The sequence below is a fragment of the Musca domestica genome, unplaced genomic scaffold, assembly GCF_030504385.1.
Source record: "Musca domestica strain aabys unplaced genomic scaffold, Musca_domestica.polishedcontigs.V.1.1 34, whole genome shotgun sequence".
Lineage (NCBI taxonomy): Eukaryota > Metazoa > Arthropoda > Insecta > Diptera > Muscidae > Musca > Musca domestica.
Genome location: NW_026712313.1, coordinates 3,450,123 through 3,467,673, shown reverse-complemented (window position 1 = coordinate 3,467,673; position 17,551 = coordinate 3,450,123). Strand labels below are relative to the sequence as shown.

General features: G+C 34.1%; 1 protein-coding gene across 1 annotated transcript in view; it reads left to right on the top strand.

The window, feature by feature from the left end:
- LOC101888827 (protein FAM107B) overlaps positions 1-11,630 on the top strand; it is a 28,375-nt gene extending 16,745 nt beyond the window's left edge. Inside the window, exons 2-3 of the mRNA XM_020036608.2 lie at positions 4,528-4,837; positions 10,096-11,630. Of these exons, the coding sequence (XP_019892167.2) occupies positions 4,528-4,837; positions 10,096-10,360 (575 nt within the window). The 3' untranslated portion in view covers positions 10,361-11,630. The remainder of the gene's footprint in view (positions 1-4,527; positions 4,838-10,095) is intronic.
- The last annotated feature ends 5,921 nt before the right edge of the window (positions 11,631-17,551 follow it).

Sequence of the window (17,551 nt, the reverse complement as noted above, 5' to 3'; positions counted from 1 at the left end):
ACCAAATTCGACAGTTCACCACTTTCGGCCAAGCTAATCCTGTTGCGGTGTATGTTCTTGCACTTTTTGGAATTTCAATGGCTTTCCCCCGAGCTCATTTTTCAATATTTGCAGAATGGAATATTGCGATATGTTCAGCTGAAGAGCCATTTTTCGGCCACTGCGATGCGGGTTTCCATAAAGTCGCTTCTTTACTTTTCGAACCGTTTTTGCTGATGTTGCTGTTTTCTTCCTTGACGTCGGGCTACGCTACTAGCATGACGGTAACAGCGATGGTACGAGATACAAAAGATTTATTCACATCTAAGAGCTGGAGTGCTCTAACGATAACCACTTGTGGTTTTACAGCCAAATAAAAAGAAATCACGCTATCACGCTTGAATTCCATCACGAATAACTTTTTTTCTGGAAAATTCTCATCAAAATGCTTTTGTACGCTTGTCACTGGAATAATTTAAACAGATGTCGGACGAGTGGATTAGAAATGACAGCAGTCTGAAATTGGTTGCAGTTTTTTCATCTCACGCTGTATATGTTTTTTCCGATGTGGTGTTAAAGTCCCTCACATGCGTAATATGCATTTCACAACAATCATATATGGTACCCGATATCAGATACAGCTCAGAAATAAGTGTTTAAAATTTGGTCTAGATCAGTTCAGATTTAGATATAGCTCTCATATAAATCTTTATTCGATTTTAGGTTTATTGTTCAGCATATTGATAATATCTACCCAAATGAGCTGCATCTTGGCACTTCCTATGGATTTCAGCCTAAAAGCAAGCGCATACGATTTTGGTGAAATCGGTTCAGATACAGCTATAGTTCCCATATATATGTTTCATCCGATTTGGTGTTAAAATCCCTCACATTCGTAATATGCATTCGAAAACAATGATATATGGTACCAGCTATCTCATAGAGCTCGGAAATACCTTTGCCAAATTTTATCGAGATCGGCTAAGATTTGGATATAGCTCCCATATAAATCGATAATCCGATTTCAGGTTTATTGTGCAAATAATGGCTAATATTAGCCTAAATTGAGTGAATTTCGGGAATACGTTTCCATTTGGCGGAACTCATGCACTCTATAGCAATGTTATTTGGTATAAAAGATTAAAATGTCTCCGTCAAATTTATTGAAAATCAATTCAGAATTGGATATGCCTCCCACATATTAGTTCCCAAACCAAACTATAAGCAAATGTTGATAGGTGGTATGATTCACTTCAAATAAATTCTTTTGTTAAGGGAGCTCTACTAAATATGCATAGTGGTGTAGGGTATCATATAGTCGGTCCTACCCCATTTTTAATCTTTCCTTACTGGTTTTACAATACAGTAAACCTTTCAGAGATCTTCTACACACACAAGATTCTTAAGAATGCTTCTGAGCAAAAAATACCTTTCAGTGGTCTTCTATAAATAGGAGATCTTCCGCAGGTCATCCACATAAAGGAAAAGTTCTAACCTTGGAAGGAGAAGGAACTAACCCTTCTAAAAAAACAAGTAAAACAAGTACGCAAAGGCTACAGTAGAGCGGGGCCGACCATTGAATACCCTACAACACTATAATAAACGATACTGTTTATATAGGCGAGATACTCGAAAGAATTCCACAAGATATTGTGACAAATAATAAAAGAAAGCCATCAGGTTTCGTTCTCTAATTTTAGACCAATAACAACTTAAACTAAGTTGCTCATTTCCAATTTATTGGCAGATGTTGCACGTAAATGGTCTTCCTAGATCTGGAACCAATATTTCCCAAAGACCTATAATCTCTCAGAAGTGGCAAAAGATTAACATTTATTATTGGTTTTTGACTGAAACGCATCTATATGAGATACTGACATTTGACTATATTCTTCATGAAATCAGCGTTAACGAAATAGTCAGAAGTGGGTCTTTCCTGTATTTGTGAATTCTCCAAAGAGTCACTGGAATGGACATTTTCGTATTTTGTCTACAAAAGTTGGCAAACTCCTTCACACATTGAATATTTTTGGATGGCCATCCAAAACTGCTTGGCTTTTGCAATCTCCGGTAACCCCCATTCAAATGTGCGTGAGGATCGGGCGATAATTACGACCTGCTGACAATTTTGCAGTTTTTTGGTCCATTTCAATCCCTAAATATATTGCGATCATCTCCAAAAAGAGTAGGCTTCTATTCTGACCCTCATCTTATACCCATGCAAAATTTCGTAAAGATCGGGCCATAAATGCGATCTGTATATGATATCCTGATATCCTAACTACTTAGTTTTGTTAGCTGTAGAAATATAACCAAATGTTTAATTCAAAATGAAAATATGCCAAAAATATGACAAAATTGAAAAAATATGAGAAAATTTTACAAAACCAATATTTTCATCTTTAGAGAGATATTTTTATGCGATTTTTAGACGTTTTTTCTTTCCTGCCAAGAGGCCATTCTGAATTAATGAGAACTGTCGAAAGCAGTTCAGCCGTTCTCGACATATAAGAGATCTTTCAAGCATATCTTCTTTGATAGACATATATATAGCGGTTTAATGAAAAATGTTGAATGTTTTCAACACAAAAGATATGGTCTATTTTACCCGCTAAATATTATCCGATGACCACCCAAATTGGTAGGCTTCTTCCCCGCCCGCTACATACAAAATTCCGCGTCGATTGGTCTATAATTGCGACCTGTATAGCTACTGCAAAATCCGATATTTTTTCAGGATTTGGTCCATTTCAACCCCTAAACATTTAGCGATCATCTCAAAAGAAATAGGCTTCTATTCTGACGCTAACCCCTCCCCCCCACCTTCATTTTAAATTTCGTGAAGATCAGACCATAATTGCGACCTGTAGAGTAATTACAAATTAACATGGACAGACGGACAGACGGACGGACGGACATACATAGCTGGATCGACTCAGCTCGGCGAGCTAGGAAGATCCATACATACTTTCCTATATGGGAAACCAATATTTCGAGGTGTTACATAAATTCTGGCCCAATCAAACTTATAATACCCCCAACACATAGTGTTGTAGGGTATAAAAAGCTAAGTTCAGCCGGGCCGAACTTTTAATACCCTCCACCATTTCGAAAGAAATTGAAAATTTAAAAAAAAAAAAAAAAAAAAATAAAAAAATTCCGAAAAAAATTCTGAAAATACCGAATATCGGGAGGTACCCTTATATGGGGGCTATACGAAGATTTGAACTTGTATACAAAAATTTTTGCCATAGGCTGTAGTACCCATTGGTATCTTCCAGTACGAAAGTTTAAATAATTCCGGTAAATAATGTCGCTAAAATCATGAAAATACCGAATATCGGGAGGTACCGTTATATGGGGGCTATACGAAAACGTGGACCGACATGATTTACAAACTTAACTTGCCTACTGGAAAATTATTCATGTATGCAAAATTTTAGGCTTCTATCTCACTTCGTTCGAAAGATAGCGTGATTACAACAGACAGACGAACAGATAGATAGACAGACAGACGGTCATCGCTAGATCGACTTAGAATTTTACTCTGATCCAGAATATATATACTTTGAAGGGTCTATTATGAATATTTCGAAGAGTTACAAAAGGAATGACTAAGTTAATATACCCTCCATAGAATGGCGGAGGGTATAAAAAGTTAAAAAATCTAAATCTCTTGAGAAGAGCATCAAACTTTGATCGATTCACGACTCGCATAAATGGCCACATATATTTTAAAAGAAATCTCCGTTCCCTTTAACACTTTATCTTCTTCAAAAAAGAGTCAACAACTTCTCAAAAAATAAGAGAATATACAGATCACCCACAAATACGTTTTTTTTTATCCCACTAATTCTAAATCCGTATATCCGTATATACATATTGATACTTTTTAGGCCATATTTTTTAATAAAAAAAATAATGACCTTATCATTCAATACCGTTTTTTATTATGTTAGACGCCATTGTAAATCTCAACACCATCAATTCATTCTCGGAGACAACAAATCATTTTCGCATAATTTGTGATTTTTATTAAAATAAATGATTTTATTGATTTGTTTTGAAATGGTTTTCAAAATTTCCGTTATGGATGACAGCATTAGAAGAACGAACCATTTATCATTCAACTTAACTAGTCAACGAGAATGGTTAGTCGAATTCTTTGCAGAACAAATGCCATTGGTATCTTCGCCAACTGAGATGGGGTATTTTTTACAGTTTTCTCTCTGAATTCTACCGTGATTTGTCATAAATTATTTTGTTTATTATATTTATTTATTTTTTTTTTAACACAAAGTTAACCCCCCCTTATGTTGCTATTTTGGATTTTTTTTTTTTTTTAATCCATTTATCGTTTATTTTTGTTCGCCAAACTCATAATTCTCCATTCAATTCTGATAATTTTCTCTTTTGTGTCTGCTCTGTGTGTGTGTGTGTGTGATTGTTAAAAATCTATTGTTGAATCGTTTTCTTTTTTTAATTTTGTTCTGTGTCTCGTACTGATCATTTATTATTGTCGGTCTGTTCCGATGTTGTTTTTTGCAGATTGTGAACACCAGACATCAGCATCATCGGCATCTCCATCTCCATCAGCATCGGCGATAGACTTTGTCGACGGTCCAGCCAGTGGAGATTTTAGACCGCATAGCAGAACCGAAGTTGACGAGCTTGGAAACGGTTGTGATATCAAAGAGAAATTAGCAACAATGATGATGCCAACGCCACCACCACCTCCACCACCGGGAGTACAAACAGACGCCAATGGCCTGATATTACCAAAGAAACTCATAAATCCCTGTCTAACGTCAACGGATCGCAAACAACTGCATCGAGAATTAAAATTCAATACAAAAATGTAAGTAGATACCCACTTTGAAACGGAAATTATTTTCGATGACTGGCGTGAATTTGTTGGCTGCTGCGGATTTTTTTTTTGTGGAGTAATGTTGCTATTTTGGAATTATTTTTGTCGGGCGAATTCTGAAAGTATTTTGTAGCCTATTTAAAAAAATGCAATGAACGCAATAAAATGTTGAGTGTTTCGAAATTTTGATGATGCTATGTTTAGTTTTTTTTATTCAGTCTTCCTAAAAGAAGACTATTATTTTTTAGATTTTGAAATTGTGAAATTTCTAGCCAACATTTTGCAAAGGATTGACTGAAGTTTGGTATTGTGTATTCATAGTGGATAAAAAGAAGACAATTTACTTTGAGGGCTTTCCAAAGCAATTATTTTCATTAGGTCAATTCTTATATATGGATGCATCAAGATTTGTGGAGCTTGGAAGGCTTCGAATTTTCTGTCGAAATACTTCGTTTAATGAAATACTTTTTGGTTCATTCGAGTATCTCCAATAAAAATGTTCAACATTTTCAAAAAAAAAAAAAAAAAAAAAAAAAAAAACAAGTTAAAAAGTATCAGTCGGTATTGCCGCCATATATATACCCTCAGCCTATGTTCGATTATTTAAATATATTTTGACTAGTGTTAAGATTATTCAAACGTTTGACCCTCTATGGAGCAGGTCCCGAAGCAGTGGGCCATTATTGCGACAGATCTGCCAAGTCTAAATGGAATCGGATGTTAATTTGGCGTTTTATGAGCTTCATGGGTACACAAAATTTCAATATTTTGTGGGAGAGGTACCAGAGGGAGTGGACCGATGTATTCCCCCTTCCCACCAGACCATGGGTTAATACAAATATTAGGATGTGTCAAATTTGAAGACAAACGGACTTTTACATCACATTTAATGAGATTGTAATTATTCAAAATTTTGACCATTTGTGGGGGAGGTACTTGATGGAGTGGACCGATATTGTCCATTTTCACACCTGACCTAGTACTGACGCAAATTTTAGGATATGCAAAGTTGGAGCAGAATCGGATTATCCTTTCTCTTTTTGTGCAAAAATATATTTTTTGATCATTTCGAACTTTTGTGGAGGAGATACCAGATGGAGTGGACCGATATTGTTCATCTTAACACCAGACCTTGGATTAATATAAATATTGGGAAGTGTGAAATTTGAAGACAATCGGACTCTTACATCACATTTTATGAGAGTTGCAATTATTCAAAATGTTGACCTAGTACTGACGCAAATATTAGGATTTGCAAAGTTGGAGCAAATTCGGATTATCCTTTCCCTTTCTGTGCAAAAAATATATTTTTTTACAAATTTCGACGTTTTGTGGGGGAGGTACCAGAAGAAGTGGACCGATATTGCCCATCTCCGAATTCGATCTAAGTTTGACAAAAATATTACGATGTACCCAATTTGGACCAAATCGGATACTCCCTTCGAGAGTTATCGTGCGCACCAGCCAGCCAGACAGGCAGACGGATGGACGGACATCGTTAGATCGACTTCAAATGTTCTGAAACGGATTTGCTCCAAAGAGACCGTTATTTCGACTAGGCACTTTTTGGCCGTATCGAATGATATATACCCTCTGTAGCCATATGGCTGAGGGTATAAAAAACTTACACGAAACAAATGTATTTTCTAATATAGGTGAACTTAATGAAATGGTAATATTTTTATCAGACCACTATGGATATTTAGTAGACCGACCAACTTTTGGCTTTTGAGCAGTTATAGTTTGGTTTCAGAGGGAACTAATATATAGTAGGCATATCCAATTCTGAATCGATTTTCACTAATCGATTTTCACAAATAACATTGCTATAGGGTGCATGATATCACTTCGAGAAGGATTATATAATAAAAAATGTGTAGCGGAGTTCCACAAAATGTGAACGTACGTCGCGAAATTCACTCCATTTTGGCTGATATTAGCCATTATTTGCACAATAAACCTGAAATCGGCTCAAGAATATATAGGGGAGCTATATGGAAATTTTAGTCGTTCTCGATAAAATTTGGCAAAAATATTTCTTATATATATATATATATATATATATATATATATATATATATATATATATATATAAGATGTAGCTATATCTGAACCGATTTTCACCAAATTTGGTGTACTTTCTTCCAGACTGAATTCGGTGTAATGTGCCAAAATGCAGGTCATTTGGGCTGATATTGGCCATTTGGCGCACAATTAACCCGAATTGGGTTGAAGATATATATGGGAGCTATATCCAAATCTGAAGCGATCTTGATAAAATTTGGCAGAGGTGTTTGGTACCAAATATCATTGTTGTGTAGTGCATATTACGCATATGAGGGACTTAAAATCCCCAATCGGGTGAAACATATATATGGGATATATAGCTATATCTGAACCGATTTTCTCTAAATTTGATGTACTTGCGGCTAGCCTGAATTTGGTCAGATGAACCAAAATTCAGGTCGTTAGGTCGTTAGGCTATACCTAAATCTGATCCGATTATCATCAATTTCAAAAAGGTTCGTTCTTGGGCCAAACAAATATTGTTTGCAAAATTACATCTCAATCGGATAATAAATGCGACCTGCATTTTGTTCACATGAATACATGAACAGACGGACGGACGGACGGACTGACTGACATGCATAAATCGACTCAGAAATGATTCTATAAATATCCTCTGAAGTAACTATGGGTCTATCTCGCTTCCTTCTCCCTGTTAGAAACAAATGCACGAAGACATAACACCCTTAATACTATGCGGTGTAGGGTATAAAAATATGGAATAATAAAAACATAATAATTACTAAAGTAGAATGTGAAATGAGCAAACTTCGCAATTTTTTCCTCAGTATTAGATCAAATGGAATACATAGATCCCCTCTTGCTGGTACATCTCTCATAAATTTACAAATATCTCATATAAACCGAAAGACGTACTCAATGTAGTCCAAATTTGGCACAAGGTAATGCAGTCATATAGTTCAGGTGTTACAATGAAATATTTTGGTTGTCCCTCCCCGCAAAGTAAAAAATTCTGAATTTGACATGCGCATTCGTTTTTAAAGCGCCATTATTTATACCAGTATTAGATCTTGTGTGCAGTTTTCCATAAATGTTTGCCCTTTCCTTTCTGGAATCTCGTCCACAGATATATCTACTTTTTAAATATCAAAAATATCCCAATGTCATCCGTGTTTTTTTTTTCAATTTTGGGTCATTTCAATGTTAATAGAAACCATAGGTCTATTTCCATTACTACCTTACTCACAAAAGGCTAAAGTTTTGCCACTTACTGTGCGAACGAGGTCTCCGATTTGTTCTAATTTGTGCCCATCTAATATGTTGTTCCATGTTTGACCAGACGCGGGGAGTTTTTAAAACATTTAAATTTTTTGACATTTGTATTTGTCAATCTTTGAAGAATATTTTTATAAGGTCTTGCCAAAACAAGTCGTGTCCATTTTCACAACTGACAAAGTCTGATACAAATATGAGGACGTGCCAGGTCTATGAGTTGGGGGCATAATAATTTTGATTGGGGCAAATATACAGGGTGAGATAGAAACACTGCAACAAAAGTTAAACGCCATAAATTTTACGTTTATTGAATGGAAGCAAACAACGCCGGAAATAGCATTAAATTTAAGAATAAGTTTAGATTTGTTCGAATTGGTCACCTTTGGCACGAATTATGGCCTTCAAGCTCTACTAAAACCGTCACACACTGCCCGAATGTTGCTCTGCGGTATTTTGGCCCATTCCCGGCGAAGCGCATGCTGGAACTGATCAACACTTTGGTATTTTTTAATGCCTTGTGTTGCGCTTGCTGAGAGCGATGGTGCTGAAACCTGTTGGAATGTCCAAGTTCTGCGGCCAAAATGTTTGCATGCCCAAGGCTTTTATACACCCTCCAGAATATTTTCGCGATAATATTCGGCATTTATTCTGATGCACGGTCGATTAATACGAGCGGAGAGCGACTATCGGCTGTTATGGCGGCCCACACCATCACCATGGCGGGCGCTTGAGTTCTGATGGTCAGTCTATTTTCTTTCCGTTGCGGTGTAAGTTCTTGCACTTTTTGGAATTTCAAAGACTTTACCCGAGCTTATTTTTCAATATTTGCCAAATGGAATATTGCGATAATATAGATGCAAAGTCGCTTCTTTATTTTTCGAACCATTTCTGCTGGTGTTGCTGTTTTCTTCCGGCCACTTCCTTGACGTCGGGCTACGCTACCAGCACCAGACGAGCGATGGTACGAGACACAAGATTTTTTCACATTTAAATGCTGGAGTGCTCTAACGATAGCCACTTGTAGTTTTTACGCCAAATATAAATAAATCACACTATGACGCTTGAATTCCATCACGAATAACTTTTTTTCTGGAAAATTCTCACCAAAATGTTTTTGTACGCTTGTAAACAATATGATGAGCTGTCACGGGAAAAATTTTAACAACTGTCGGGAGAGTGGCTTAGAAATGACAGCAGGCTTAAGTTTGGTTGCAGGTTTTTGTATTTTGTATCATATATTTATTGTGACCTGCTACGAAATGGACAACATTGGGCCATTTCTTCTGAACTTACTCGATAGAGGTCAACAATTTAATCGAACATTGGTTGAGGGTACACATCTGTCGGCAAAACCGACTGATACTTTTTGACTACTTTTTTATAATAATAAACATTTATTTGTACCTTTGAGTACTTTTCGTACATTTTTAATGCGAATATTTAAAATCCATAAAACCCCTTCATACCAAATTTCAAGCTTCAAGTTCTGCACATTCTATTAACGCCAATCTTGACTACCTTTCAGTACATTTGTAGCTTTTAGTAATTATTGTACCTTCTTAGTACTATTTTTATATCTGTTTTACTTTTTTGATTGTCTGTCCTATATTTACATAACTTAAGTGTTCTAGCTATTATCCATCCCTCAATACCATTGGTATAATCTTTTACACCTTTTGGGACTTTTTTCCTCGGATTCCAAAAAATCCCATCTTATAGAACTCGTTCGCAGCAATTGGCATGCTTATACAAAATTATTGGTTACATTACTTGAGAGGTTTTCGAGAGGTGTCTTCCAAATATAAAGCATCCACCGAAATTTTTCAAAAAAATTTTTTCAATTTTTTTTTATTTTTTTTTTTTTTTTTTTTTTTTTTTTTTTTGCTAATATATATTTTCTGCTAATATATATTTTTTATCATTTCCCCATCTCTCTATTTTTGCAGGGGCATCAGTGTTCTAAATCAGAAAACAGAACTGCAGCGTGCCTATGAGAAACGGCAACAGCATAACATGGAACAGCAGCCTCCCTCACCCACCTACGGCCTTAAAAGTGAACTCAATCGTGTGATAATGGAACGAGCTCAAAAGCATGCACAAGCCCGCCTTCAAAATCAGGAAAATAATGACGACGATAAGCAGTACGTCAATCCGGAATATCTGAATGCGAGAGCAAAACTGCGGGCGGGACAAAGGACTGAATTGAAATAAAATAAAATAAAATAAAATAAAATAAAATAAACAGAAAAAATTTATGTTTTTAAGAAAATTACACACCCACACAAACACATACCTAAATATATATAGAAAAAGAAAACCCCCAATTCCCATACAAACACTAACGAAAAAAAAAAAACAAAACAAGGAGGGACTTCTCGAAATTTATTTTTTATTCAAATGAAATTCAACAAAAATATTATTTTTGCAAAAAAAATTATTTGGACAATAAGACCAACAAAGAAAGAAAGGTCTTTGCCCCTGGAGTAACATTTAATTGTACCTATATCGAGATATAGGAAATTTTCTTAGATTATATTCTATTCAAACAAATTTGTATGTAAAATTTATGTTTTTTTTTTTCATTTAGTTTTAATTTAATTGCAAAATCTTGTGAGTTGAGTGTTGAGTTTTTTGTCCTCCTTTTTTCTCTCTCTTCCACATGTTTTTCTCTTTTTGTTTTTTTAAAGAAAAAATCTACATTACTTTGGTAATTCCCTTCACTTCCGTTTGTAAGAAACAAAAATAAAAGAAATAAGTAAAGAAAAATATATTATTATTAATTATAATTATTATTTAATTTTAGTTTAGTTTTATAAAAAAGCAAAAAACAAAAAATATAAATAAAATGGATGGAAAATGGATTTGATAATGTTAGCCTATGGAAAATAAAAAAAATGTAATGAAATTTTCCCACAGCAAAGATATAAACCTGATTTTCTTCGTCTTTATATTATTAGTACACACATATATATTGTTCTTTGTCAAATACAAATACATATAGACTTACATATACATACAAGATATTACTATAAAAGAAAGAACACTTAAATTAACAACAAATATGGAGATAAACAAATTTGGAGTTGATTTTCTAAAAACTTAAATCCCCTAAGAAAATTTGACATTCTGATGATTTTCGGATGCAAAATAAAACAAAAATTATGGAAATTTCTCCCTTTCGCGTTATGGAGGGAGTAGTTTAAGTTTGAAAAAATCAATCCAAATTTGTTTGTATCTTAAAAAAATAATTTTTGTAATTTTTTATTATTTTTGATTTAGAATTTATTTCCTCCAATATTTTCTTCAAAATTCAATTTGTAGTATTCCAAAATTAATATGTTCTTTTTTTCTTCGTGTTATTTCCAATATTCTATGTCATAATTATTTTCCATGTATTTGAAGATTTTTCATAGATTTAAGTTTATTTTTCTTTGTTAAATGTCAATCAACGAATTACACCGAGTTTATTTTCATTTTTTTTTTTTTAAATACTGATTTGACAAATTTTTAATTTTACAATTAAAAAAGAGTAAAATGTGGATAAATATGCTTTATTATTATTTTTTTGATTATCATTATTTTTTCGTTTTTTAAGTTGTATTTTGTAAAACAAGAAAGAGAGAATAAATAAAAACCAATATTCAAATTGAAATTGACTGTGAGTGATATATAATTGTTCTGAATTATGACACAATTTTGAATTTGAGGAATTTGGGGGATCCAATTGACTTGGATAACAATTTTTTATTTAAATAGAAAAGAAACACTACAAAGTATTAGGTGTGTTAATAAACTTCTCAACTATAGACCCGCAACTGTTGCGAGATTTTGTTAGATCAGATGTCTATTGAGAATTGGGGTGTCACACCTTAGCTTTCATTTTAAGACCTTTAGACCTCGGGCGGGGCCGACTTTATGATACCCTACACCACGTTGCTAATTTAGTAGAGCTCCACATAACAATTAAATGTTTTTATGAGAGAATTCAATCATACAAGTTATGATTATAATTATAATTTAAAATTCAAAGGACCAAATATGCCGAAGCATTTGTATCCTTTAAATTCGGACTTGTGTTGCCCATTTGGTGCAAAATTAATTTGAAATCAGATAAAAATATATATGGGAGCTATATCCAAATCTGAACCGATCTCGATATAATTTGGCAAAGATATTTCTGAGTTGTATTTGATATATTTCCCTGAACATTGTTGTTATGAAGTGCATATTACGGTTGTGGGTAACAAATGTAACAAATCGGATGAACAATATAGATGGACTCTATAGCTATATCTGAACCGATCTTCACCAAATTTGAAATACTAGCTTCTAGACTCTTTTCGGTCGTAAGTGCCAAATTCCATCCCATTTAGACAAATATTAGACGTTTGGTGCACAATAAAAGGTAAATCGGACGAAGTTATATATGGGAGCTATATCCAAATCTGAACTGATCTCGATAAAATTTGGCAAATGTATTTCTGAGTTGTATTTGATATATTTCCCCAAATATTCTTGTTGCAGAGTGCATATTCCGGACAAATCGGATGAACAATATATATTGGAGCTATAGCTATATCTGAACCGATTTCGATCAAATTTGGCATACTCATTTTCAGGCTTAATTTGGGTGTATATGTAAAATTCCATACAATTAGGGCTGATATTACACGTTTGGTGCACAATAAAAGGCAAATCGGACGAAGATATATATGGGAGCTATATCTAAATTTTGACCGATTATCTCCAATTTCAATAGGGTTCGTCCTTGAGTCCAAATGATGTGTGCAAAGGATCTGGATCGGGCAATAAATGCGACCTGTACTTTGTTTACAAAAATACATGGACAGACGGACGGACGGACATGCATAAATCGACTCAGAATGCAGATCATCAAAAGGAACTATGGGCCTATCTCGTTTCCTTTTGCCTGTTACAAACAAATGCACAAAGACATAATACCCTGACCACCTTGTGGTGTAGGGTATAATAACATACCTATAGCCACATTTATATTCAAAATCCCTTTAAGTTTGTCATTCCGTTTGTAACACCTCGAAATATACATTTTAGACTCCACAAAGTATATATATATATTCTTGATCAGCAAAGAATTCTATTTCGATTTAGCGATGTCCGACCATCTGTGAAAATAACTCTAGCTTCTGAACGAAATGAAGTAGGTTGATAAAATTTTACTTAAATGTGTATTATGTCTGCAGTATTTTTGGTATTGAAAATGGGTCATGTCCACGTCTTCGTATAGCCGCCAAATAACTGTACCTCCTGATGTTAGGTACATTAATGATTTCAGCGACATTATTCACCGGAATTGTTTCAAATTTAAGACAGAAAATTGTCTGTGCAGGTTCATGTCTTCGTATAGGTATTTTGATGATTTTAGCGACATTATTCACCGGAATTGTTTTAAATTTGGTATTTGAAGTTCGTAATGGGTACTACAGCCTATCGCAGATAATTGTCTGTGTAGGTCCACGCTCTCCATACGCGGCACTTTGATGTTTTTTTATTATTCACCGATTTTTTAGGTCCACGTTGACGTATAGAGTCTAATATAATGACTATATTCGTTTTTTTTTTTTAATTTTAACAGATTTTTTTTTTTTTTTTTTGAAAATTGCCAAATTCCACCCACTTGGTGGAGGGTATTCAGAATGAGGCCCGATCGAACTTACAGCTTTGTTACTTGTTTTAATAGATTTCTTCCAACTAAAATGATTATCTAAGAGGGCAAAACCGAACCAATTCGAAAAAAATTAAAAATGGAAATCATTATTTATTTATTTTTGTGGGATCTACAGAAATTTAAAATGTTTTGAAGATTCTAGGTTTCATGGGATATCTCACATAATATTTTTCCTTTTTTGTTTCGGTGTGTGATGGCGTGTCGTTCATGAAAAAGCAACCTACAAATATAGGTTTTTTGGTTGATCGAATATCACCCTTTTTATACCCTATACCACATAAGGGTGGTAAGGGTGTTATGTCTTCGTGCATTTGTTTGTAACATGGAGAAGGAAGCGAGATAGACCCATAGTTACTTTTGAGGATCTTCATAGAATTACTTTCAGAGTCGATTTATGCATGCCAGTCCGTCCATGTATTCCTGTGAACAAAATGCAGGTCTCATTTATAATCCAATTGAGATGACATTTTTCAAACAATATTTGTTTGGGCCAAGGACGAACCCTATTTAAATTGGTGATAAACGGATCAGATTTAGATATAGCTCCCATATTTCTTCAAACGATTTCGGTTTAATTGTAAACCAAATGGCCAATATAAGTCCAAATGACCTGAATTTCGGTACATCCCACCGAATTCAGTCTACCAGCCATTTAATAAAATTTGGAGTTGAGATATAGCTATAGCTTCCATATGTTTTATCCGATTCGGGGTTTAAAGTCCCTCATAAGCGTAATATGCATTCCAGAGATCAAATACAGCTCTGAAATAAGTGTATCAAATTTTAACAAAATCACTTCAGATTTGGATATAGCTCCCATATATATCCGCAACCGATTTGAGATTAATTGTGCACTAAATGGCCAATATCAGCCCTAAAGGACTGAATTTCGGCACATCCGACCGAATTCAGTCTAGAAGCTAGTACATGAAAATTGGTTCAGATATTGGTATAGCTCCCATATACAGGGTTGCCCATTCGACGGACCCATCTGGCAACGCCATAACTTTTGACAGAGATGTCACATCGCTTAATGACGTACCGCGTTTGAAGCGTCAGTCCAAGCAGATTTTTACCATGAACCAATACACGCCACGCGAGCGCTCTGAAATAGTTGAAATTTACATTCAACAGAAGAAGTCAATTGTGAAAACTCAACGTGCTTTTAAAACATTAAAGAATGTGAGATGTGCGCCTTCTAAGAACACCATTAAGCGTTTATACGAAAAATTTTCGACTGGTAAGGCTCTTTCTAATCCGAAGAGGCCATATAAAAGTCGACCAAGGCGATCGGCCGAGAATATCGCTGCCGTACGAGCCAGTGTTGAGAGGTCCCCAAGAACATCCCAAAAACGCCGTTCTCAGCAGTTGGGCATGGCTCGGTCCACTTTACAACGGATTATTTGCATTGATTTGCATTTGTTCCCGTACAAAATTTAATTGACGCAAAGAATGTTGCCTGCGGACAAGCCTCGTCGATTGGAATGGGCCCAAAGAGTCATCGAAATGGCCGTCCGTGCGTCGAATATGGGCAACCCTGTATATGTTTCATCCGATTTGGTGTTTAAGTCAATCACCTATATATCCTTAATCCGATTTCAGGTTTATTGTGCAAATAATGGCTAATAACAGCCCAAATGGAGTGAAATTCGGGACGTACGTTTCTATATTGTGCAACTCGGCTCCGATATATATTTTTTTATATAATCCTTCTCCAAGTGATATTATGCACTCTATAACAAACTATAACTGCTCAAAAGCCATATGTTGCTACTTGAAAAAATTCTTTTGTTATGGGAACTCTTAGTCGGCACTGACCGTCTTTTGACTTTTCCTTACTGGCTTAATCCTCAGCTGTTTGAATTTCGAGGGGACCGAAATTTGCCTCATCGACATTATGGTATTTCGAGTCGATCTAGCAATACTAGTCTGTCGGTCCACAACGCAGTATAAGTGTCTGTTTTTTTAAAAATTGTGTGAGGATATATCAAATCGTTTACCTATATCCAAGTCTACGGACTTAATAAAATATGTAAGTAAAATGTTATCACTTACTCCATTTCGTTCCGAAGTCAGAATGATTTCGGTATACAGATCGAGAATAGTCCTGGGAGAAAAACAAAGAAATCGAAAATACTCACTGGAATATGAGCGAATAAGCTTTGCTCTACCAATGGAGAGACTATAAACGTACATTGAACATGTTCTGCAGAATGAATGGCCTTTGTCAATGTTTATGTCAACATCTTTTTTTTGTGAATCGGAAGGGATATGACCTAACACAATAATAAAGTAGATGTTTTGAGGGGAAAACCGTGATCGAACTCGATTTATAGTACGTTTATAGGTTACCGGATAATGGAAACCAAGTGGATTGAAATTGTAAATTCCATCGGATATTCGTCAAATAAACCTCATAGATACACGCGGCAAAAAGCTCTAATATAAACCTACTTTGAGGTCTATTAGAAGTATTGCCATTAACAAAGTTTGGACTGAATCCTGAGAGTTAATATGGACATCAGAAAGCTAAGTCGACTCTAAATCGAACAAACGGATTTTTATTGAAATAGACTGCTATATAACAACCTATCCAGGGGGAAGAATAAAATCAACGATTTTTGTAAATTTTCAGTTTTTATTTTTTTTAGAAAGAGCTTATATTTTAACTGCAGGGACCCCGTTGTCATTGCAGCGATCTGAAACCACAATTTCGATTAAGTATATTTTCTCTCTGTTAAAAATTCAAAGTAGTTTTGTGCCCCAAAAGACCTGCACGACATTTGCTCTTTTTATTGGGTTTTATGACTCTTTCTTATTGCAAAGCTCGCACTATTTAATTTTTTTTTTGTTTTATTTATTATATTTTGTGCTTAAAATTCAAACCTTCCAAAATAGTAGCCCTCACCAGAACACCACCACAACAAAAAACCTTCCTAATCCTGATGTAAAAAGTTTGTAATTATGAATATATTGAAAAAATATATAAGGAAATTTGAGAAAAGTTATTTAAGGAAAAGAATGATGATAACATAGGTTATATATTTGAAAAGAGAAAAAAATAAAATAAAATAAAAAACCAAAAAAAAAATGATTAACTATATATACAGATCTATATATACAAAAAGAAAAAAACTATATATAAAAAAATCAAAAAAACAAAATTATAAAAAATATTTAGGTCAAGAAAAAGTTGAAAAAAAAAATCAAAACTCAAAAAAAAAAAAAATTAAATTAAATAAAGTTTGTGATTCTGTTTTTCTGTCATCTTTAGCACTTTTTCCGTTAATGTGATTTTTTTGGAATTTTTTTTTTTCAGTGTTTAACAAGAGTAGAGGTAAAGTAATATATAATTATTTTAATTACTAATAATAAAAAAATAATAAGAAGTGAATTTAAATTTTTGATGTACGATGAATGATAAGTTTCTTAAATACACATTATTTAGATGTTATTATTATTATTATCTCTATTTTCAAATAGTTTATAAACAAAAAGAAACAAGTAAAAAATAGTTTAGTCTAAAGATGATTCCAATTCAATAATCAATAAAAAATGAAAATAAAAAAAGAAGAAGATGAATAAAATGTTTTATTGTAGCAAAAAAATAAGAAAGAACAAATTAAAAAAAAAAACAAAGTCTTAAAAATGTGTTTGATTTTTTTATGGGAAAGGGGTTGTTAGAGGATTATGAG